Source organism: Ctenopharyngodon idella, chromosome 12 (assembly GCF_019924925.1).
Source record: "Ctenopharyngodon idella isolate HZGC_01 chromosome 12, HZGC01, whole genome shotgun sequence".
Classification (NCBI taxonomy): Eukaryota; Metazoa; Chordata; class Actinopteri; order Cypriniformes; family Xenocyprididae; genus Ctenopharyngodon; species Ctenopharyngodon idella.
Window position 1 is genome coordinate 24,343,104 of NC_067231.1, and position 24,107 is coordinate 24,367,210.

The following is a 24,107-nucleotide window of genomic DNA, read 5'->3' on the forward strand; positions in this document are numbered from 1 at the left end:
GATCCCTCAAAAACAATCTTGTACAATCAAACTGCTTGCGGAAAAAAAAAAAAAAAAGACAGAATAGGAAAAAGGAACCCAACTGATTCAGAAACTTACATTCGACTGCTGGGAGGGATTTTGCGTCCGTCTCTGAACCAGGTAACCTGTGGTTGAGGGTAACAGCGAATGTGAGGCGCCGGTATAACAGCTCCTTCTCCTTGAGATACGGCTTGAGCTCGTTCCCCTTCCTCAAAACTTCCCATATCTATAGACAAACACAAAACAAATGGTAAGAGTGAGCAAATTACACAACATACATGTGTTAAACTGTTATACAGTGCATATGTTAGCATTTAGCACTCAACGTCTGTCTACATACTGACTCATAACACCACTACAAATACAAACAGGACTTTAAATTCTGGTACAAGTGCCTACATCAGTGGATAAAAAACAGTTGCAGTGTTATTAATGTTTGTCCTTTTGCCAGAGACACACAGCAGAATTTTCTAGTGTTTTCTAGTGTCTTTCACCATCTGCTTCAGTTGGGCAGCGTTTGACAGACGTGCTCTGACACAGCGCCAGACATCGTCGCGGCTGCCGTCGGACTGGGGATGATATGTGCCAGCTAGCTATGGGCCATGACAGTGACCAGAACTGACTCATCCGAACGGACATTCACCATGCGTTAAATCAGCAGTCATTCTTATTTACACCCCTATCTGATTCAGCAGAATAAACGTCCTTGTTGCTTTAACACGGACACGAGTATCTAACTAAACTAAACTTCAATTACAATCACTAGGAAAGAAGGTTTGTAGAGCAACATTTACTCTTAAAAAAAAGGTAAGTACACCCAAAAATGAACATTTTATCATCATTTACTCACCCGGATGTCATTCCAACCCTGTAATATCGGAGGTCTAAGGCAGAATGTTAGAGGATGAAGGAAAATAATATGGTTGGAATGACATGAGGGTAAATAAATGACAAAACTTTCACTTTTGGGTGAACTATTCCTTTTGTTAGCAAAGACAGTTAGAAACGGATGCCATTTCGTGCTACACAGTGTGGAAGAGATTTAAAAATCAAAGGCAGCGTCTTAATATCAAGAGCATTATTCATCAAAAAAGCTAATTAAGGAAAACCACTTAAAAAATAATATAATATCCAGCATGGCAATGTCCTGCCTTTGATATCACAATGTCGTTTCCTGTGTATTGACTCCTGTATTTGATTGCTCTCACTTCATCCTTCAAAAGAAACGAAAGGTAATTGGATGTCAATTATTACACAGGTGCTTGAAAGGGGAAATGAGAAAAGCAAATAAGGTCTAAGTACTTCCATCTTGACCAGAAGTGAAGCACCTCCACATATCCTGAAATAAAAGGCGATAATAAGAAGCGATGGACCGATACATCAGCCAGGCTGATTAATTTGACAACAGTCGGCCATTTTGAGATTTTTAGCATGGGCCACTAACTGTGAGCACATGGTGATTCACAGATGTGTTAGTTCCAACATGAAGATGCTTGTGTTAATAATAAAATAATAAAATTTGGAGTAAACAAAAAATGTTCAAAAGATGTTAAAGTTGTCTCTTAAACTCACCAAGGCTGCATTTATTTGATCTACAGATATAGTAAAAATAGTAATTTTAATAAATAAAATAAAGCTAAATTTTCAGCATCATTACTCCAGACTTCAGTGTCACATGATCCTTCAGAAATCATTCTAATATGATCTGGTGCTCAAGAAACATTTTTTGCTATGGAGTGAACATGGATCAGTGAGCAGAAAGCGAGCGAGGAGTGAAGTGATTACAGACAGGAAGTTGCTTCACTCACATACTTTGAGAGAGAAAAATCAAACTTCAATAATAACCGGTGTCACGAGAAATCGAACCGCCCCGCCCCCTTTAGGACCCAGGCGGTAATGCCTGATCAAAAGTTGTTATTGTGATGTCTTGACTAATTATAGCCTATTTCATTATTGTATGATGTTTATTACATTAAGTGCACAAACAACATGCTTGAAATATAAAATGAATGCCTATGTATTGCATAATAAATCAAACTGGAAACAGATATTAGAAGCAAAAAACAAAACAAAAACATACCTAATATAATATAAGCTAAGCTAGCAGGCTAATCCGGTAGATGTATGTTATGCTAGTACATAAACTAATTAAAAAACAGTAAGAATGAGAAATGCTTGATTTCACAACCTATAGCTTCAGTTATATAATATAAGAACTATGTAATTTAAAAGACATTAATGGTCATTATAATGCATTCTAAATGATATAAATCATATCATGATTTTGCAGGAATTATGATCAGGCGCTAAAAATAGTACCCGTTAAAAGTCAGTTGAACCAATGGGATCACTTGGGGTCCTAAAGGAGACCCGATTTCTGAGGGAACTCGATTTCTCACCACACCAGAAACAGTCGGGGAGGACAGTGTAGGCAGTGAAACTTGACTCTGGATTGAAACACCAGAGACTTACCACTCGGTTCAAGCGCAACAGCTGTTCCTCATGCTAAACAGATTATAAAACGGAGGAATGAATTAAATTCTGAGAGAGTGAAGCGATTGGTCCGCACAACCTCATCAATCTAATGAGGAAGTTAGAGTGCACAGCTGTGGCATTGGATAGGAAATTTTAATGAAACACAGGTACGTCACCTCACCAACAGCTGCTGTTCCTGTGAAACACACACACACACACACACACACACACACACACACACACACACACACACACACTGGGGCACAATTTGACCGTCTGGTAAAAATCACACACGCAAGGACCAACAAATACAAATCCAAAGTGGTGGAGAGTTACTATGGTTACTCACATGCCACTTGTACTTCGGTTCTCCTCTGTAACAACGCTCCGACTCTGTTCCTCACAATACACCGATAGAAGCCAGCATGCGATCTGTCCAGAGATGGTATCAAATACCTGTGAGAGATAAAACACAGCTGGTTTACTCTCCAAAACCACAATAATGACTATGAATCAAGCATAATATAATGTCAAACTGTCAGAGTGCCTTTCATAAGTGATTCATAAGCGTTTTATGTATATTTTATATGTACAAATGACTCTCATTCATTCTGTCAACGCCGTCCTTCGCAAAGCAAACATCTCTGTAATCTGTCAAAACAGTAAGGCTCGCACAAGCACGGCAGAGAGCGTTTCCTTTTCATTTCAACATATGTTCCTTATCTTTTATGGAAGAACACCTGAGAGAATATAAATACAGCTATAAAATATTTTTTCCTTATTCCCATCTCATTGTGATGACCTTGACTTCTACTTTTTCAGTGCAGAATGTAAATGTGCTCTCATTACCATCTTCTCCTCAGTAGGTGGCGCTCTAACATACACAATGACTATGTGGAAGTAAAACAAGCTGCCCCAGGTTTTAGTGAGGCCTATGAGTAAGTAAATAGCACATGATTAGACCATGTCCCAATAGTTTTATGTTCCTCTGCACGAGACCCTTGTTACTTTCATTATAGCCAATATGGCAGAAAACCAACTGAGACCGCAGAACTGTTAATTACTTGCTTCTGTTGTTCATTTGTAAAAGACTGAATCACACATGAATTAACAGATGAATTAACAGCCATGAGATAGAAAAAGTTCCTCATGTTTGACTGATAAAGATCAGAACAATAAATATCTGCCATTTTAAAGTATATAGGATCATATCTCTTAAAGGGATAGTTCACCCAAAAATAAAATTCTGTCATCAATTACACACCCACTAGTTGTTCCAAGCCTGTATGAATTTCTTTCTTCTTCTGAACACAAAAGAAGATATTTTGAAGAATATCAGTAACCAAACAGTTGTTCAGCAGAAGAAAGAAAGGCTGAGTAAATGATGATAGAATTTTGTATTTTTGGGTGAACTGTCTCTTTAAGAAGACTATATATATATATATATATATATATATATATATATATATATATATATGACTATATATAGACTTTATATCTATCTCTCTCTCTCTCTCTCTCTCTCTCTCTCTCTCTCTCTATATATATATATATACACACTATTCTTTCTTCTCTTTTTTTTTTTGTGTCAAAAGCAAACCGACACCCAAACTATATAGTTATGTGAGTGGCTCAAAAAGTTCTGTTGTAAAACAAGCAAAGATGGCACATTTCAAATCTCATACTTCCAGCTGCAGTTGAGATGAATGAAAACGCTATAGCAGATTTCTTTTTTCTCTTCTGTATACACCAACTAAAACTTAATTACTTTAATTCACCTCTTATTGTGAAGTGGATGAAATCGGATCATCTTCCAGACATTTTAATTCAGACAAACCACATTTTCTCTCAGCCCGACTGACCTGAACTCAAATTAAAATGACCTGAAGGCCCATGGGCCACACATTACTGGACCGGAATGCTCTCCGACCTCCCGGATCAATGATGGAGGGAGATAAAAGAATGAAACTGCACAGAAATGAGCAGGATAGAGGGAAAGAATGCGAAAGGGAGAAGCAGATGAGGAAGACACTCAGTGTTTCGATCTAGATGCTTTAAAAAGCCATTGACCTCAGATGGCAATCAATACAAACAATGGAGTAGAGACAGTAAAGAGATCTGTCCAGACACAGAGAATGAGACTGAGAGAGAGAAGGAAAGATAATGAGAGCAAAGAGAGAACATAATGCGAAAAATAAGAAACAAGAAAAAGTCAACAAACAAAGAAAAGAGGATGATAGAGAGATGGACACAGAAACACATGCAAACAGGAAGACAACAAGTGGACAGTGATTGATTAGCCAGATGCTGTTAGAAGGTCAGTTGTGTGGTTATTCAGTCAAGCCGTCAACATTTTCTGTCACTCAAACTACTGCTGTCTGAAATAGCTTCTTATTTCCAATATAGTGTCATTTTGTCTTGAAGTAAACAATTTCATTTCCATTGTAAACTGTTTTTTACCCATAACACACTCTGATTGAAGCAACACAACCAATGTACACCAGAGGGGGAGGAGACAGACCAAATATAACAATAAATGGAGAATTAGCAAAGCTAAATATGGTGGTCTGTCTTTTGATAAAATTTAGGAACTGATAGAGTTATAATATAATATAATTAAAATAAATAATTTTACACTTAGAATAAATCAAACAAATAAAATATTTGTTAAAATATTTTAACATATAATTTTTAAAACATTTTTTAAATATTGTGACCCAAATATTTTGAGTTTTTAACCATTAGAAATATTATCAATACTAACAAAACTGCTTCACTGATGATTTTTTTTATTTTTTTTTATGAAACTATAATAAAAAAGATCATATAAATTTCAGCCTTTTCATGACACTTTTCTCTTCATCCTTATATTTTTACCTAATGCCTTTCAAAACATACCAAATGAACTTTAATTGAGAAACTTTAATTCAGAAAATATGGTCATCACAAAAAGGCATACTCAAGTAACTTTCAAAATGAATGGCATTTTTAAATAAACAAACTTTTGAATAAATCAGTAGCTCACAACACATAAATGAGCACCACATATTTGACTCACTATGAAAAACGAGCACCATATAAACTCTCAAAGGCCGACTACAGTCCACAAGAGTAGAAGAGCTGTTATTGGCTATTATCTGGTACCACACTGACTCTAGACCTGTAGTTTAACCTACCTCTAACCGTGAGAGACGGTGACTGTGACTGTGTGGGTGTGGAAGAAAACGGCTGGAGTTTGGAAAGTGAGAGTGGTAGAGTGGTGGGGCTTGAATGATGGGTGTCTTGTTAGAAGGCAAGAGTTGAAGAGAGCTGTTATTAACAGACTATAATGAAATATCAAACGATATTAGCGATGAGGTTAGCGGGTTGCAGATCCTGCCAGGCATAGTAAATTGCTTCTTGTGTGAAGTATATTAGCGTTAATGGACTAATTAGGAAGTTTGGGGGGCTGGTGGGGGGTATAGTTTTTAGTGTGATAGCGAGACAAAGCTTCCTACATGCCCTGAAACATTGCAGGCTCTACATGTTACATGAGCTAAACTCTACTAGATAAAGAGAGGCTGTGTTCTGATAAACAGGGTCCTACACAGTGGTAATTGCTCCCAAATATTATACCTAAAATCATACTTTCAAATACTCACATATTTACACACTACCGTTAAAGGGTTAGTTCACCCAAACATGAAAATTCTGTCATTAATTACTCACCCTCATGTTGTTCCACACCCATAAGACCTTCGTTCAGCTTCAGAACACAAATTAAGATATTTTTGATAAAATCCGATGGCTCAGTGAGGCCTCCATTGCCAGCAAGACAATTAACACTTTCTAATGCCCAGTAAGCTACTAAAAATTTAAAACAGTTCATGTGACTACAGTGGTTCAACCTTAATGTTATGAAGCGACGAGAATACTTTTTGTGCGCCAAAAAAACAAAAAAACGACTTTATTCAACAATATATAGGTGAAGGGCGATTTCAAAACACTGCTTCATGAAGCTTCACAAATCTTTTGTTTCGAATCAGTGGTTCAGAGCGTGTATCAAACTGCCAAAGTCACGTGATTTCAGTAAACGAGGCTTCGTTACGTCATAAGTGTTTTGAAATTTCAATGGTTCACCACTGGGGGGGGGCGTGACTTTGGCAGTTTGATACACACTCCGAACCACTGATTCACTGATCTTAATTTTCCGAAGATGAACGAAGGTCTTACGGGTTTGGAACGACATGAGGGTGAGTAATTAATGACTGAATTTTCATTTTTGGGTGAACTAAACCTTTAAGTTTGGGGTAGGTGCAATTTTTTTGTTTTTGAAAGAAGTTTCTTATGCTCACCAAGGGTGCATTTATTTGATCAAATAAATATACAGTAAAAGTCAGTGTCACTGCTGGTAGCATGAGGCGATACCTGGACCCTACAGAGGTTGCACAGGTAGTCCAACTCCTCTAGGATGACACATCAATGCGTGCCATTGCCAGAAAGTTTGCTGTGTCTCCAAGCACAGTCTCAAGAGCATGGAGGAGATTCCAGGAGTTACTCTAGGAGAGCTGGACAGGGCCGTAGAAGGTCCTTAACCCATCAGCAGGACCGGTATCTGCTCCTTTGTGCAAGGAGGAACAGGATGAGCACTGCCAGAGCCCTACAAAATGACCTCCAGCAGGCCACTGGTGTGAATGTCTCTGACCAAACAATCAGAAACAGACTTCATGAGGGTGGCCTGCTGGAGGTCATTTAGTCAATATAATTCATTAACACCTCATACCTGTTAACAAAGGTGCAGAAGTCAGAGATGAATTAAGATGAATAAAAAGCTAGAATGGTGTTTATTTTATCCACACTTCATGATGTACTGAGTATACAATGACTTGTGGGTTAATTTCCCTCTCCACTCTCTGTAAAGTTATATATTGATGTCCTCTTGTTCCCTACAACTTAGAATCTCACTTTAAATGGCCAAACACCCTGTAAAGTCCACTTGCCTGGCCACTATCAGCCAACTGGACGCACCCGTATTCTGACAGATGGTGCTGTGGCTCTGAGTTTAACCTTGCAGAGTTTCGTGAAGAATAAAATCCCGCCACAAGCGGCATATATTCAGGGTGACTTCCTCTCTATCTTCCTCTCTCCTGTTCCTTCTTTCTCTAATGAATATAATTAACCTTTAAAGAGCTGTGAGCTTGTGCAGCAGGTTGAGAGAGTCAGTAGGGGCCGGGGCTTCAGACATTGATTGATTGATGTTCCAGCCAACAGAGCGCAATGTCAGGTCCCCTTTAATTAGCCTTCCTTTAACGCAGAAGTGAAAAGAGCGAGATAGAGTGAGAAAGCACAGGAGCAAAAAGTAGCAGATGAAGTTCAAACGCCCCTGACTGAGACGGCTGACAAACAGACACCCGTCTGTGCTGATGTTGCCTTGGCAACCCGTCGCTGTTGGATAAAGGGGTGGTCAGCCTCACCGTGACTTTAACCTATTCACAGGAGCAACACCTCAAAGATGTCAAAGAAAAAGTTTCCATGCAAAGAACTGGAGCATTGAACTAGTTTTGTTCAATAGCCTGACTCCTGCCCACAGAATTTTATTTATGCTCACAAACATGCTTATACAACGCTATCAGAACTTAAATAATTGAAGACTATCACTGGCCAGCATTTCTACAAGTCTTGAGATTCTTAGACTGCCTTTATTGAATTAAATACATTTTTATCAGGGTATCAATGATACTGCAAGAGGACATCAATATGTAGGGAAATAAAAGGCTTGAATGTATACCAGCATAACTGAGGCTCAAGTACTTCATCATCTGAGTAAGGTACAACGGGACTAAAAATAAGAAAAATATGCTTTTCACTACTCCCATAGTGTATGATTTCAAAAGAAATATATATGTTTTATTGAACATTGACGGAGCAACAGATTTTCTGTGAAAATAAATCATAAAAGTGGTTTGTTTGTTTAAAAATATTATAAATGAGGTGGCGAGGCTCACCAGCATAATTAGAAATTAGCTTCTGAAAGCATTGAGATCCCATAATAATTTAATAAAGCTTTACAGTAGTTACAGTAGTAAATAAATATGATATTGTATTATATGATGTAATTAATATCATATTTTTAAATATGATGCTTTCATTACAAATATGTGATTATATCTAAGGTGGACACCCAATTTGATAAATTATTTACCATCTGAATCTATCCATGTCATGTCAACAAATGGAAAAGTCAGTCGGCTGTTTATTATCATGTTAATTATTGTGCCTTTCGCACCAGCAGCAGGGGCGCCTTTTACCCCAAATACCATACTTTTACATATTCTTCCGTTATTGAAAATCTGCTGCTTTATTTTCCTTGAACAAAACTGAAAATCATTAACAAGACCTTTGTCTCAAAATAGAAATAGACAATTTTATCAATTCTCATTTGCTACATAAATCTACATTTTAAAAAACATTAAACATTAGATCAAATTAGCGCAGAATCAACTTTGCGTTGCTGTCCGTGATCGCATAAAGGATCAGCCAAATTTCCACGTGACGTGCATCATCAAATGTGGTTAAGAAAAGTGCTGAGCTGAATTTTTGTGCCATCTAGTGGTTTAAAAGAGAATAAAGTCAAATGCACCTTTTACCCCGGTGCGCCTTTAGCCCGTTGTAGCCACTAGTCAGCCTTACCACTTTCACTAATCATTAACAAAAAATGCTGCATTAATCAGTCATACTGTAACAGTTATATTCAGTGTGGTTTCATTGTCACTCATCTGTTCCTAGCCTGTCTAAGGGGCTGTTTACACAACACCATTTTCAACTAAAAACGGAAAACGTTTTATGCGTTTTGGCCATTCATTTACACGAAAACGGTGTCTTGGGGGCCTGAAAATACAAACCTTTGAAAACGGGTTTCAAAGTGCAAGTTTTTGAAAACAATACCGATATCATCTCTGTGTAAACAACAAAAACACGGATCTGTGAAAACGGTGATGGCATGCACATGCATATTACGTGTTTAGTCTGCAAGCGCATTTGGCGCAAGTGCTCTGTAAAAGGTGAGTGCTCTTTCTTTATAAAGTGACATCGCCAACTATTAGCCTGGCAGCATGATACAGCGTTTTTAGTCGTTTTCGCAGATCCTTGTGAACGGGGATTCTCTTGACAGCATTGTCATCTATACAAAGAAAAAACGTTCCCGTTTTTTTACATCGTTGTTGTGTAAACGTGCCCGTAGTTATCTTGTTAGTTTTCTGCCACTAGTTTGTCACCATGGTTATTACATTAATTAGATCACACCTGTTTGTATTCAGTTTGTTATCTTGTCTATTTAAGCCCTTTCAGTTCTTTTAGTTCATTGTCTGGTGCTGTTTATGTTTTGTGCATACTGCTATGTAATGTAGCTTTGCAATTCTGCTTTTGTTTTGTATTATTACAGTTTTCTCTAATATTTGAACTCTATCTTCATCATCATCATTTGCAAACTAGAATGTGAAGTTGTTGTTTTTTTCTACCACGGTCCATATAACTAATTGTAGTTTATTCAGTAAATAACACAATATTAGCTTTCATTTTATGTAACATAATAAAGATTAATATATATATATATATATATATATATATATATATATTATTTCGTGGGAAAGTAATATTGTTTACTGTATATAGCCAATGTATATATTTTTTCTCTTTTTCATAGGGGAATTGATTTGTAACGATAACTTATAAACATTCTAAAGACACCTACAAGCTACAAAGTTGTAAAAAAAAAAAAAAAAAAAAAAACTACATTACTCATGATTTTGCAAAAAAAATCTGGACCAATCAGACAATCGAAACAAGCAAATCATGCCAAAAGAACTCTTTAGCGCCCCTCCACTTCCATGAAGCACTGTAAATGATGTCAATCTCCATACGCTCTCAAAATAATTAAATATTTGTATAAATATATGCATATTTTGCAATAAACAACATCTTTAAAGCAATAGTTTTACATTCATCCAAGGCCACTGAGAAAGTGGACAGGCACTGTTGCAGTCTTACAATTCTGTATTCAGTTTCCAACCAAATTCTGTCCAAATTGAGCTGTTGAATTTTAAAACCCATTCTCAATTCAGTTCTGAATGGCACACTACCCTGGCACGAATTGCATACTTATGAACATATCCAACAATCTCTGTAAGGTCAGACTGCAACAATTCCATCGGGAGGTTACTGGAAACCAGATTATGGATGCACTCATGCATACACAGATATACCACCAGACACGCACACACAGTTACACTGAAAGAATGCTGGTTGGAAGTCTCATATTTCAGGTGCGGAAAAGAAACCATTAGCATTGTCTGGACTGAAAGCTCAGTAAGTGTGTTGGTATCCGGTCACAGACATCCAGAAAGCATCACTACAGACCACACTAATGTTTACATGAAAAAAAGAAAACAACAGAACTCTTTTTCCACTCCAGTGCTGTCTTTGACATTGCGTGGTTTCAGGCAAAAAGAATGAAAGGAAGAAAGCAGATCTTTTTTTGTACAGGCCTACGCTGCAGGTGATTCAATTTGCTGGGAGCGAAACGCAACATCGGCTCAGCCTGCAGACGCTGTTACAGGAAGCACTGATAACATCTGCTGCCTATAGAATAATCAGTGCATATAGTTGATGAATGGCACAGCCTTTCAGTAACCAAACAACAGCGGTCCTTGCTGTTATGGTGACACTAATGGCAAGCATGTTGAAATAAGAAAAGGTTGTTTGCTTATATAAGAAATACTAGTGAAGCTCTGTTTATTTCAGTACTGGAGAACAACTGTACACAGTTTATTTGACTAGGAGTCAATGACTTCAACACAATTGATTTTAAACTATTTTAAATGATCAATAATTATGAAATGATGGGAATTTAGATTAAAAGTTAACATATTCAACACTATGGTCATATGGCGACTATATGTTTTTGCAAGGGTAGTAACCAATGAGGCATTGTTCAGTCAAACAGGTCTGGAACAACACAAGGGTGAGTTAATGATGAGTAAATGGGTGAACTATTCATTTAATGCCTTTAAAAGTGGCTCTTTTATAAATAAAATACTTCGGCTGTTCACGGTGTTAAAGGAGACCTATTATGCCCCTTTTTACAAGATGTAATATAAGTCTCTAGTGTCCCTAGAATGTGTCTGTGAGGTCTCAGCTCAAAATACCCCACAGATCATTTATTATAGCTTGTCAAATTTGCCCTTATTTGGGTGTGAGCAAAAACACGCCGTTTTTGTGTGTGTCCCTTTAAATGCAAATGAGCTGCTGCTCCCGGCCACCTTTCCAGAAGAAGGCGGAGCTTTAACAGCTCGCGCTTTCAGTTGCTCAAAACAACAACAATGGAGAATCTCACGCAGCCAAAATGACGATTGTCAGTAAAGGTGTTCAGCCTTACGTTGTTCAAACCGGAGTCGGACACTGATGGAGAGACTGAGGAAGAAGTTAGAATGCAACTTTTAGAATGCAACTGGACATTTCTGAATGGTTAGTAAATTTAGGTAAATTTATGTAGTTGCTGTGGAGTTGATTCAGCTCATCGACTAGCATGTGCCGTCATGTTAATCTTTTGTGCAAATCCAGCGTTGAATTGACCCTCATTTGTGAAGCAGTCCAGCGTAAAATGATGGCATAACAACACTCTACTACAACAACTCTTCCTCTTCTCTAAAGCAGGCCAACATGGCCTCACCCCCTTTGTTGCAGGGTTTATGTAAATTTTGGGGTTTGTTATGTCACCAACCCGGGAAGAAGCTTGTTCTGAATCTTGACTACAGAATTGTGATAAAAACTGAACTGTAAGAAATTTCAACTGTTACACCCCTATTTTTTTATTTAGGTTGGCATCTCTATAGGTAGATGAAAGTGTAAATGGAGTGAAAAACCAAAACCAAGAAGCGGCAATGGGAATGTAAGGCACGACGATATATTACAGAATCTTTCACAGAATTTCTGTGAGAACCCTCAGTGGTAACTCGTCTCTGCCATCCTCCAGACAAGCCAAATTATTGCACTGAACTCCAGTTAATTTGTGCAGATCCAGCGTGAAATTGTCCCTGTTAATGTGAAAATATGGTCTGAGAGTCAGCCGTGAGAGGAACTTGTTTACTGAGATTTCAAGACGAGAAACGAAAACCATAGAGTGAAAACTGGAGACCAAACCAAACCAAAGGATAACAGAACGAAAAGGAGAGAGATTGGCCTTAAAACATATCTGCAAGACATTTATCTGGTGATAAGTGAAAGGCTAGGTTCCTTTTTTATGCCTTTCTATCAAAGTAGTATTCAAGCCAAGGCCTTCAGAAATAGCAGTTAAATAGATACAATATTTATTTTAAATACTTAGTTCTCCCAAAACTGAAAATTATACTCTTCTGTGCACATTCAAACCTATGGCTGCCCTTGTATTATGATTTAAGTGGCAGGAGTTATTGAAGAGGCAAGACTATTAGTGTATAACATCCCAAATTTTGATCAATTCTTCACAATATCACAAAGTAATATAAAACAATGAACCCACCTGAGAAATCTTTCAGGTGGGTTCAGTCCTACCTTGATGATAGGAGCCAGGGGGTCGATATTAAGGGTATATTGTCTAGTCCTTTATTTATTAATTGTGGAGTTCCTCAAGGGAGTATTTTAGGTCCTTTATTTTTTCTTTTATATATAAATGACCTTAAAGCAGCATGTTCAGAGGAACTTTTTCTTTATGCTGATGATGCAGCAGTTTTAGTGTTTCATCATGATAAGGGGGTCTTAGAGGAAACAATGACTTTCAGCTACAAGAGATGTCCAAATGGTTTTTAGATAATAAGCTTTCCCTACACGCAGGTAAAACTGAGGCCATTCTTTTTGCATCTAAAATGAAATTGAATAAGGATGATACTTTTGATTAAGATCAATAATACGGAAATAGAGGCAAAAATGTAGTAAATTATTTGGGTTGTTTAATAGATAATAAATTATCAGGTGATTTTATGGCTAGAAAGGTATTTATAAAAATATGTGGTAAAATTAGGTTTTTAGCTAGGCAAGCTGATTTATTGGATGTTCAGTCCTTAAAGTTGTTGTCAGGAGCCTTGATTCAACCCCATTTTGATTATGCTACCTCCTTTTGGTATAGTAGTTGTTCTCAAGGTATGAAAGATAAATTTCAAAAGGCTCAAAATAAATTAGTTAGAATAATTTTAAAAGTGCATTCTCGAACACATTTGCACAGTGAATTATTTAAGGAGTTGGGTTTATTGACTGTGGAAGAAAGGGTGTTTTTTTTTTTTTTTTAATTGGGTATGACACATAAAATTGTTAATAATGTAGTTCCAAGCTATTTAGAAAATAAATTTACATGGTGAGACAATAGCTTTCCTATGGTACTAGGGGTAGAAATTTCAATATTTGTCCATGCAAATGTAAAAGTTTGGTAGGGAAAAATACTTTTCCATATACTAGTGCTATTGAATGGAATAAATTACCAGCGTCAATAAAGGGAGTAAAAGATTTTGGGAGTTTTAAAAGATTGGTAAAAAGATGGCTGTTTGGTGATGTAAGTTAGCTTGCTTTGTGGTGTGTTTATTGTCAAAACTGATTGCATTTGTTTAAATTGTACGGTTTTTTTTTAAATTGTAAGTGGATTAGGAGATACTGTTGCTCTGTCACTTCTGTATATAGCCTCTACTCTTTATATTAACATCGAGGGCCGCAATGGAAATAAGCCAATGGCTTTATTGTGTTTTATCCTTGACAGTTTTGTGAAGTGTATGGGATACTTGTTATTTTGTACAATTTTTATAAAAACTTGTCAAATAAATTTCAATTCAATTCAATTTCAAAGTAATATACAACATTGAAAAACAAGGTTGACTCATAAGATAAGATAAATTACTTATTTTACACTACCGCTCAAATGTTTGGAGTCGCTAAGATGTTTTATTTCTCATGCTCACCAAGGCTGAATTTACTTGATCAAAAACACACAGTAATGTGAAATATTATTACAAATAACTGTTTTTTCTATATGTTAAACTGTAATTACTCCAGCCTTCAGTGTCACATGATCCTTCAGAAATCATTCTAATATGCTTTTTTCTAATATTTCTTATTATTAACAATGTTGGAAAAGGCTGTGCTGCTTAATATTTTCGTGGAAACTGCGAAAGATTTTTTTTCAGGAGTCTTTGATGAATTCAAAACAACAGCATTTAACTGAAGTCTTTTGTAACATTATAAATGTCTTTACTATCATGTTTTATCAGTTGAATGCATCCTTTCTGAATAAAAGTATTAATTTCTTTTTGAACATTTGAATGGTAGTGTACGTAATTGGTTGAATTATTAAAAATATAATAATAATTAAAAAAAAAAATAAACCAATCTATCGACAAATCGACTAACCAGCCATCAATCAATAATTATTGTCATTAATAATCAACAGTTAATTAGACAAAAAATAGACAAAACCCAAGGTCAGGATGCTGAAAGAAAACAGCTTTTTCAGGAGAATCAATCTATAAATTACCTACTTTATTGTATCTGCTTTTTAAGCTGGGGTAGGAGAAATTATTTTAACACAAAAAAAAAAATAAAAAAATAAAAATAAAAAATAAAATAAAATAAATAACACATTCACATTTAAATTCTGCATTTAATCCCACAAAGCACTTGAGCTGTGTTAAAGTGTTAAACAGACACAGAATATGCCTGAGCTCATCGGATGCCCAGGCAGGCTGATGTCATTAGCACCACAGTAGCAGAGTCAGCTGAGCTGGCATTAGAGGACCACACTACTGCCAGACAACAATTGATTGAGCTCATTTGGGAAAGTCTTCAATGTGTACCACACACACACACACACACACACACACACACACACAAACACACACTTGTGTGTCAGGGGGCTTGGAAAGGAAAGGTCATTGTGAGAGCTGGGATGCTTTTAAATGACGATTCATCACTCTCTCTCTTTGCATAGAAGAGCATTCATGGCCAAATTACCATTCGGCTTTGCTGACCCACCTGCTTTCACATGCCTTCACATGTCATGGGGAGGACACAAATGACACAGGAGACATCCCACACAAACACAAGTGTGTACAAACATCTGACAACTGGGTTTCAATTGTATTACAGTTCCAAGTCTCGGTTCTGATCAATGTTACTGACCTTAAATTATCTCCTTGACCTCTAGATGTGTTTGATTTCATAATCTGGTGTCCTAACCAGGCATAATGAGAAGAGACACTACATTTTGTGTATAAATTAAATAAATAAATATTCACTCTTTTTCTATTTATATTGCATCTAAGCATGCAGATACACATAGCCAGTTCAATTGGGATATTTTTCACACTTTTTTTTCTTATTTATAATTCATTGGTAACACTTTAGTATTGGGAACACATATAACTATGACTTTTCCCCTCAATAAACTCCTAATTTACTGCTTATTAATAGTTAGTAAGGTAGTTGTTAAGTTTAGATATTGGGTAGGATTAAGAATGTAGAATAAGGTCATGCAGAATGAGGCATTAATATGTGCTTAATAAGTACTAATAAATAGCCAATATTCTAGTAAAATGCATGCTAATAAACAACTAGTTAAATTACCCTAAAATAAAGTATCATTTTTACCAATTCTGCTCAGTAATTTAGTTTAATTATTATTTCACAGCACTCCAAAGTGAAATTAAATAGAAAATGGCCATTTTTTTATTATTCATTTGTATATTGATTTATTTTCATTTCTCTTCATGTTTCAGTTTGCTTTAAAAATGTGATTTCTCACAACTCTCTGTAATGTCTCAAAGCACTGATTATTACTTTTGTTTGTACACATGTAGATAATGGTTTGCATATGTCTTACAGGGATTTGCCTAAAGAATGAAAATTCTGTCATGATTTACTCACCCTCATGTCCTTCCAAACCTGTATGACTTTCTTTCTTCTATTGAACACAAAAGAAGATATTTTGAAGAAAGTTGAGTTGTTTGAATATTCCAAACAACATTGATCCCTATTGACTTTCATTGTATGGATAGAAAAACACTGAGAGCTTTATTTAAAATACCCATTTTTATGTTCCACAGAAGAAAGAAAGTCATTAATGGGTAAGTAAATGATGACAGAATTTTCCTTTTTAATCTGAATATTCACATGCATATAAACATAGTCATTGCTAAAGAGCTCAACTTTAACTGGATTTTAGTGATAATAAGAAGAGATTGAGTTGATGGGAAGCCTTAGAACAGCACAGTGACCAGCACACCATCTGTACACCGTCCTGTCCTTCAGTCTAATCAGCCAGTTTTATCTTTTTAATTAAAACTCCATTCACCACAGCTCCAGAGTTTACATTATTTTCAGAGGATAGTTAATTAAAAAAAGTCTGAATTGGATGACCTGAGCACATTTGGTGGCAGATACAATCGTCTTTAAAAGTGAATTCCTGCTTTTCAACACTGAATAATTGTTTCTTTGAATCCTCACCTTACAAAGTAAAGATGGAACAATTTATGTGTCATCACATTCCTGCTGTTCTAATCACAATCACTATTACAAGAATTATAACCTAATAAAACTCATCATATTGGTTATTTCCATGGCTATAGGGAGATATTTTCTTACTTTTTTGATGAGACATGAAAATATAGCTTCAAAATAGCCTACTTCAAAAAATAATAAAAAAAAAAAAAAAAAAAGAAAGGAAAAAACAAAGGCACTATTATTCTGTTCTTCACATGTGCCGACTCAATGCTATACTTGAAACAGGGGTTCTCAACTCTGGTCCTCAAGGTCCACTTTGCTGCAGAGTTGAGCTCCAAACTTGATCAAACTCATGCCTGTAGGTTTCTAGTAATCCTGAAGACCTTCATTAACTTGTTCAGATGTGTTTGATTAGTGTTGGAGCAAAAAACCCTGACATAAAGGGATAGTTCACCTAAAAATGAAAATTCTATGATTTTGTCCATATAATGAAAGTCAGCTGTTTATATAAGTCAGTAGGGTCCAAAAACAACAATGGACTCCACTGACTCCACAAAACAAAGACATGAGGGTGAACTATCCCATGTAGTTAACCTTATTTTCTTTCTACATTATTCTCAACAGGAATCCATTGGTATAAAACTTGACTTTGCATGGGTATTTTATAATTTATATTTCTCTAGTACTACTACAACTGCAGATATGAGGGGTTTGAAATCCAAGATATTCTTCATTAGAAAGCCAGAGACCAAAAAAACATCAAACTTTGAAGTTACATTCAGAACTTTTAGTGAAAAAACAAACATTGATCTCTTTCAGTATATCAAAAAATAAGAACATAAATGACTAATAAATAAATAAATAAATAAATAATATCTACATGTTCTATACAGTTACACAGTGCAAACTCAATGTTATACTTACCTAAAAATGAAAATTCTGTCATCATTTACTCACCCTCATGTCATTCCAAAACTGTATGACTTTATCCATATAATAAAAGTCAACTGTTTTTTGTCTATATGTAAGTTAGTGGGGTCCAAAATAACACTGGCATCCACTGACTTTCATAGTATCAACAAAACAAAGACATTTGTATATCAAATATCTTCTTTTGTGTTCTATAGAAGAAAAAAAGTCATAAACCTTTGAAATGAAATGAGGGTGAACTATCCCTTTAAAAAATATTAAAATAAAACTTTATTTTCTTCATACTTTATTCTCAACAGGAATCCAATGGTACAAAAATCAACTTTGTATTGGTTATTTTATAATTGATCTTAGTATTACTATAACCGCATATTTGAGAAGACCAGAAAACATCAAAAGCAAACTTTGAAGTTACGCTCTGTTTTAGTGAAAAACAAATGACTAAAATAAATATATTAACAACACATAAAATATAATGAAATAAACAATGAAAAAAATATAATGAAATATAAAAAAATATAATGAAATAAACAACACAAAATATAATGAGAAAACTAAGAGATATTTAGAAATAAAATAACATTATTTGAGGCAAGGGAAATAAAGTGGCCAGAGCAGCTGCTAAATAGAATCCACGTTTCTGTCAAATTAAGGTTAATGCAATTCTAATGTAGGCAGTTCTAGCGATCTAGTTTTGATACATCACAACATGCCACACATAATGTGAAAAAACTTTGCATGTTCACAAAAAAAAATAAAAATAAAAAAAATAACCCTGCTGCAATGCAAATCAGTTATGTTTAAACAGGCATGAAAACACCCACTGACCTGTACTCCAGTGAGAAGCGTGTGATCTCTGTATCGTTCTGAATCCATTTAAATTCCAAAGGCCAGCTCCCTTCGGCCATACAGGTCAGAACCAACCGGTTCCTCTCCAGGTGCAACTGACTCGGTACTGGCTCTGTTTTAAAGTATGGAGGAACATCATCTGCAGAGAGACACAAAGGAGAGAGAGAATGTGAGGAAGGAGGAATCAGTTCTGAAGGAAAACACTGTTTGACCTGCCGCAGGTAAACATGACCAGCTAATGCTCACAGACCCTTGCTGTATCGGGCCCTCTGCCTGCTGCTGATATTTGCACAGAATTTCAAACATGGCCTGTTGTCTTGTGTGCCATTCAGCAAACCTGAAGCGCTCCAGACTGAATTTGAGGATGAATATACATAAACTTAAACTTTTATATCATAAGAAATATTTACACCTTTCTGTATTGCTAGAAAGTAGAGTAAAATGTACACAACAACCCTGGTAAATATCCACCCACTCCTTTTTTTTTTATATATATATATATATATATATATCCCCCATAAATCATAAACAGTGTCCCAAAATAAGTTGTTCCCATTTTCTATACATTGTGACAGCACAATGTAACAGGCCCCGCCCACGACTGATGACGGAATCTGCCCTATTAGCTTAGCTCCTCCCCTGAGTGAGCTGAACACAGTCCGCCATGTTTATCTCCTCTCTAGAGCAGCTATTGGAAGGACAAGAATGTCTCAGAGTAACAATGTTCAAGGCTCAGGGAAGAAGGAGGCAGGAACTGGCGAACGTTCTATGTAAAACTTTAATCACAAAATAAACAAACAACAAAACAAAAGTAAAGCAGCAGCCCCTCACAGACAACTGCCGCATATAAATATAATAAAACACAACATAAATGTCCCAGGCCTGGTCCTCTCTCTTCCTTCACTGTCCTCGCTCCTCCTTTTATCCTTCCTCACTCCGTTCCCACAGCTCTTGGCCTCGCTCTGCTTGCCACACTCAGCTATGTGACAAAACAATCTATATGTTCTGTTCTGTTTTGGCTGTATCAGTGAACACAGAAGGCATTTTTCCTTTCCACTGCACTACTTTTCCACTGCTTTTCTATATAAATTCACTAGATGGACGTGTTTGACCGTTGCGCTCGCGTCTTTCATCTTTTACAGCATCTTGTGCAGTAAACAACGTTCCAAAAATGCAGAGTTCAAATAAAATAAAAAAAAAGTATCTTTTAAAAAATGTGACTCGACACCCTGTGTTTTCCGCTGCATCCGTCTCTCATTTTCAGACACAAAGATGAGTTGTGTGTGATTGGCCCCGAATGGGAGAAGAAAGGGTCCGTCTAGCATGTTTACATAGAAAATAATTCTAATAATTCAGCGCAGTGGAATGCAAAAACATGTTCTGTGGAAACGGCCCCATACTGTTTCTCCTGTTTTGTTGTTGCCGGAGTATCCGAGGCACGAGGTGTAAAGGCACAGCCCTCTTCTGGAAAGGGTGGTGGGGAACAGCAGCTCATTTGCATTTAAAGATACACACACAAAAACAGCGTCGCTTCCACGCAAAAAGGTGCATTTGGGGCATGGTATAATAAAAATATATACATGGTATAATATAATCTTGTAAAAAGGGGCATAATAGGTTCCCATTAAAACTGAAGTCAGCATGCAATAGTCTTTTTTTCCCTAATGTGAAGCATATCCGAGTGAAACAACTACTCGAACACGACAAAAATGTAGGGCGGGACTTGATTTTTTCCATCAGGAATTGATTGGATGGTTGTGGTTTGCTATTGCTGTGATCTATGCAAGTGACAGGTTGTCCTGCCCTCGCACCCACGTCATCAGAGAAGAAAAGTGATTTTGTTGCAGGAGTGAGGGGATTTTTTTTTTTTTTTGCATGAGGAATATATATATATGATATATTTGATTAACATTTTTTGGTGGGGCAAAAGGGACCCCATGTCTAACTTACAAGCTTGATTTCATCAGACTTGAGCAGAAGCATTCATCTGAATTCTAGTCATGTCTGTATGTGTAAGCTCATTTTGTAACACAGCACAGTTGTGTCCAGTCATTTAAAGTGGGTCCATGCACTCAATCTCATCTAAGAGTACTCGTTCATCTAATGGAAAGATGCCGGGAGCAGATGGAGCTGATATCCCATTCCCGTAGGAGGAGGAATAACAGGAGAGCTACCTCAACAGATAGCCTGGATACTTTCGACACGCAGAGTCAGCGACTACAATTTCGATTCTGATCCTAATCATCGGTGTAAATATAGACCAAATTAATTGAACGGTTGGATAATACAATTACAAGATTGAATGATAATCAAGCATTAAAATTAAACTGTCAGAATGATCTATTAGGCAGACGGTTTGCAGAATCTCTCTGGTTTCACTAATCTAAAGAAAGAAGTTTTAGCTCCTCAATTGAGACCGAAAGAAAAGAAGAAATGGAATACAGTGGCATTTTCCATATGTTCTTCATGCACTGGTGATTAGATATGTCACCTGTTGAATTTGGGGTACACTGCTAAAATAGATACGTACAAATAAATGTTATATAATATAAAAAAAATAAAATAATAGAAAATAAAATATATAGTAAAAAAAAATAGAATCACATACATTGTTTTGTGCATGGATACATCATTTATAATAAATACTGCAATAAAAATACAGCAAAATTTGGATTTCATGGTGACTTTAAAGTTTCCTATACGCACACAGTGCTCAGCGTAAATGAGTACACCTCCTTTGAAAAGTAACATTTTAAACAATATCTCAATGAACACAAAAACAATTTCCACAATGTTGACAAGACTAAGTTTAATATAACATCTGTTTAACTTATAACATGAAAGTAAGGTTAATAATATAACTTAGATTACACATTTTTCAGTTTTACTCAAATTAGGTAGATGCAAAAATGAGTACACCCCACAACAAAAACTACTACATCTAGTAATTTGTATGGCCTCCATGATTTTTAATGACAGCACCAAGACTTCTAGGCATGGAATGAACAAGTTGGCGACATTTTACAACATCTATCGTTTTCCATTCTTCAAGAATGACCTCTTTTAGAGAGGATGGAGAGTGATGCTCAACTTGTCTCTTCAGAATTCCCCATAGGTGTTTGATTGTGTTCAGATCAGGAGACATACTTGGTCACTAAATCACTTTCACCCTGTTCTTCTTCAGAAAATCTACAGATGGTTGCAGTTCCATCTTTTTTACATTTTTGTACCACTTTTGCTACAGTATTCTGACTGATAAGTAAAGCTTTGCTAATCTTCTTGTAGCCTTCACCTTTCTGGTGCAAAGAAATTATTTTCTTTCTCAGGTCTTGTGACATTTCTCTTCCATGTGGTGCCATTGCTGACAGCATGAAATGGGAAGGGGTTTTAACCCCCTTTTATAGTCAACTGTCTGCTGGACACCTGTGTAATGAATAATTAGACTCACCTGTGGTTGAATTCTTGTTAAATTAGACATTTGTAGTCTAAAATATAGCTTTGCTCCAGAGACTTTCAGTCATTTTTGCATCACCCTAATTTGAGTAAAACTGAAAATTTTGTTCTCTAAGTTATATTATTAACCTTACTTTCATGTTATAAGTTAAATAGATGTTATATAAAACTTAGTCTTGTCAACATTTTGGAAATTGTTTTTGTGTTCATTGAGATATTGTTTAAAATGTTACTTTTCAAAGGGGGTGTACTCATTTACGCTGAGCACTGTATATATATATATATATATATATATATATATATATATATATTTATATATATATAAAAATCTACCAAATTTGAAGGTTCCTGTATTGTGCATGTGCAGCAATAGCTTAGAGTAAATGTCTTATTTAAAATTTAGTTTTTTTTTTAATTTTTATTTTAAGCAAAATGGACATGGACTACAGTTAGATAAGGAGATGTGTATTGATGCCCAGCCCTACTAAATATCACATTATAAGTTATTATAAGTATTACTACACATTTCTTTATGCATAAAACTTTTTTAATAAGAGAGAAAGTGCAGCCTTAACTTTTAAATTCATACGTTTACTGAATAAGTTGTGAGAACCATCATAAACTTCTTGTTTTCCTTAGCGCACTGCCAAATGGGCCATATTAGCCCAAAAAGCGCACACAGATTAGACAAAAAAAGCGCACATACTTCACAAATCCACTGGAAATATTCCGCCATCTGTGGAGCTTTGAGATGGGCCTACTATTTCACACGTACTATGATTTGGGATGCATTCATCCTAATCTTCCATACTATTTATAGTGGATAGCATGCAAATTAGGATTCAGCCACTGTAAAGTATTAAATACAAGAGCATTAAAGACACAAGAGGAAGACACGGGCAAGACTAAGAGGAGGGGGCATTAATGTGATGCACGTTTGGGATATTCACAAAGTTTTATGAAAATGAGGTGGAAGGAGCCGCGCACGAGAGATCTGATTAGACGGGTGAGGCTAATTGTTCCCAAGCGTTTCGAACAGCCCTTTTATCTCTGATAGAGAGATAAAGATGCAGACACTGAGAAAGAGAGAGAGAGAGACCGAGAACGAGTGATACAGTTAAAACAGGCAGAAGACATTGATCATCGATGAGTATCAGGGCTCGCGTTTCTCCCTCTCATTAGAGAACAAATGATCTGGTCGACTAAAAGCCTTAATGATCCGTCAATGGAGCTAACAAACACCCTGATGGGCCTCCGAGGGGCAGAGCAGAGCAGAGATACAACCGTAAGATCATAGAGTCTCAATTACTGATGCAGTAAATGGCAGCAAAGAGGGCATTATGCCCTGCTGCAACCTAACATGAGCAGACCAGTAACAAGTGTTCTGGGACCAAATTGTGTAAATTGTACAGGGGCTTATGGGACTCATATCTTAATTGACAGATACGAAAGAGTCAGTGGGAGGAAAGATGAAGTTTTAAGAGAGGCCTTTGAAAAAAAGTATCACCACTGCAAGAAAAACTACCCTAATGGGCGCTGACGTTAGATGTAGGTGGTGAAAAGCTGTAAATTCTAGAGTTTGTTTTAAAAAAGCCTGACGGAGGGGTTCGAGATAGGAGGTTGTACGCTCTCAGAAGATACACTACAATTATGGTCTCTTTGCTTCTACTGTGCTTGTTATCGTGAGTGTGCAGAAGTACAAGAGGGGTCAGACTGGGTTTCCCGAGGGGCCGCGGTAGTTGTTTTGGCGACAGGTTGTCGAGGAGCCAAAAGGGGTCTGGTGGCTAGTGTCACAAAAGGCCCTGCACAAGTGCCACGCAGAGAATTACACTTCTTAACTCATTAGTGAGTATCTCACGCACACATAATACGCGTACACGCTGCCC

General features: G+C 36.4%; 1 protein-coding gene across 7 annotated transcripts in view; it reads right to left on the reverse strand.

Annotated features, from left to right (window-relative positions):
• Positions 1 to 24,107, reverse strand: part of sdk2b (sidekick cell adhesion molecule 2b) — a 316,027-nt gene that overhangs the window by 77,796 nt on the left and 214,124 nt on the right. For all 7 annotated transcript variants that reach the window (XM_051913942.1, XM_051913947.1, XM_051913946.1 and 4 more), the window contains exons 2-4: positions 18,748 to 18,907; positions 2,846 to 2,952; positions 100 to 247 (exon numbers count right to left, since the gene is read on the reverse strand). In XM_051913942.1, coding sequence (XP_051769902.1) covers positions 100 to 247; positions 2,846 to 2,952; positions 18,748 to 18,907 — 415 coding nt within the window. The remainder of the gene's footprint in view (positions 1 to 99; positions 248 to 2,845; positions 2,953 to 18,747; positions 18,908 to 24,107) is intronic.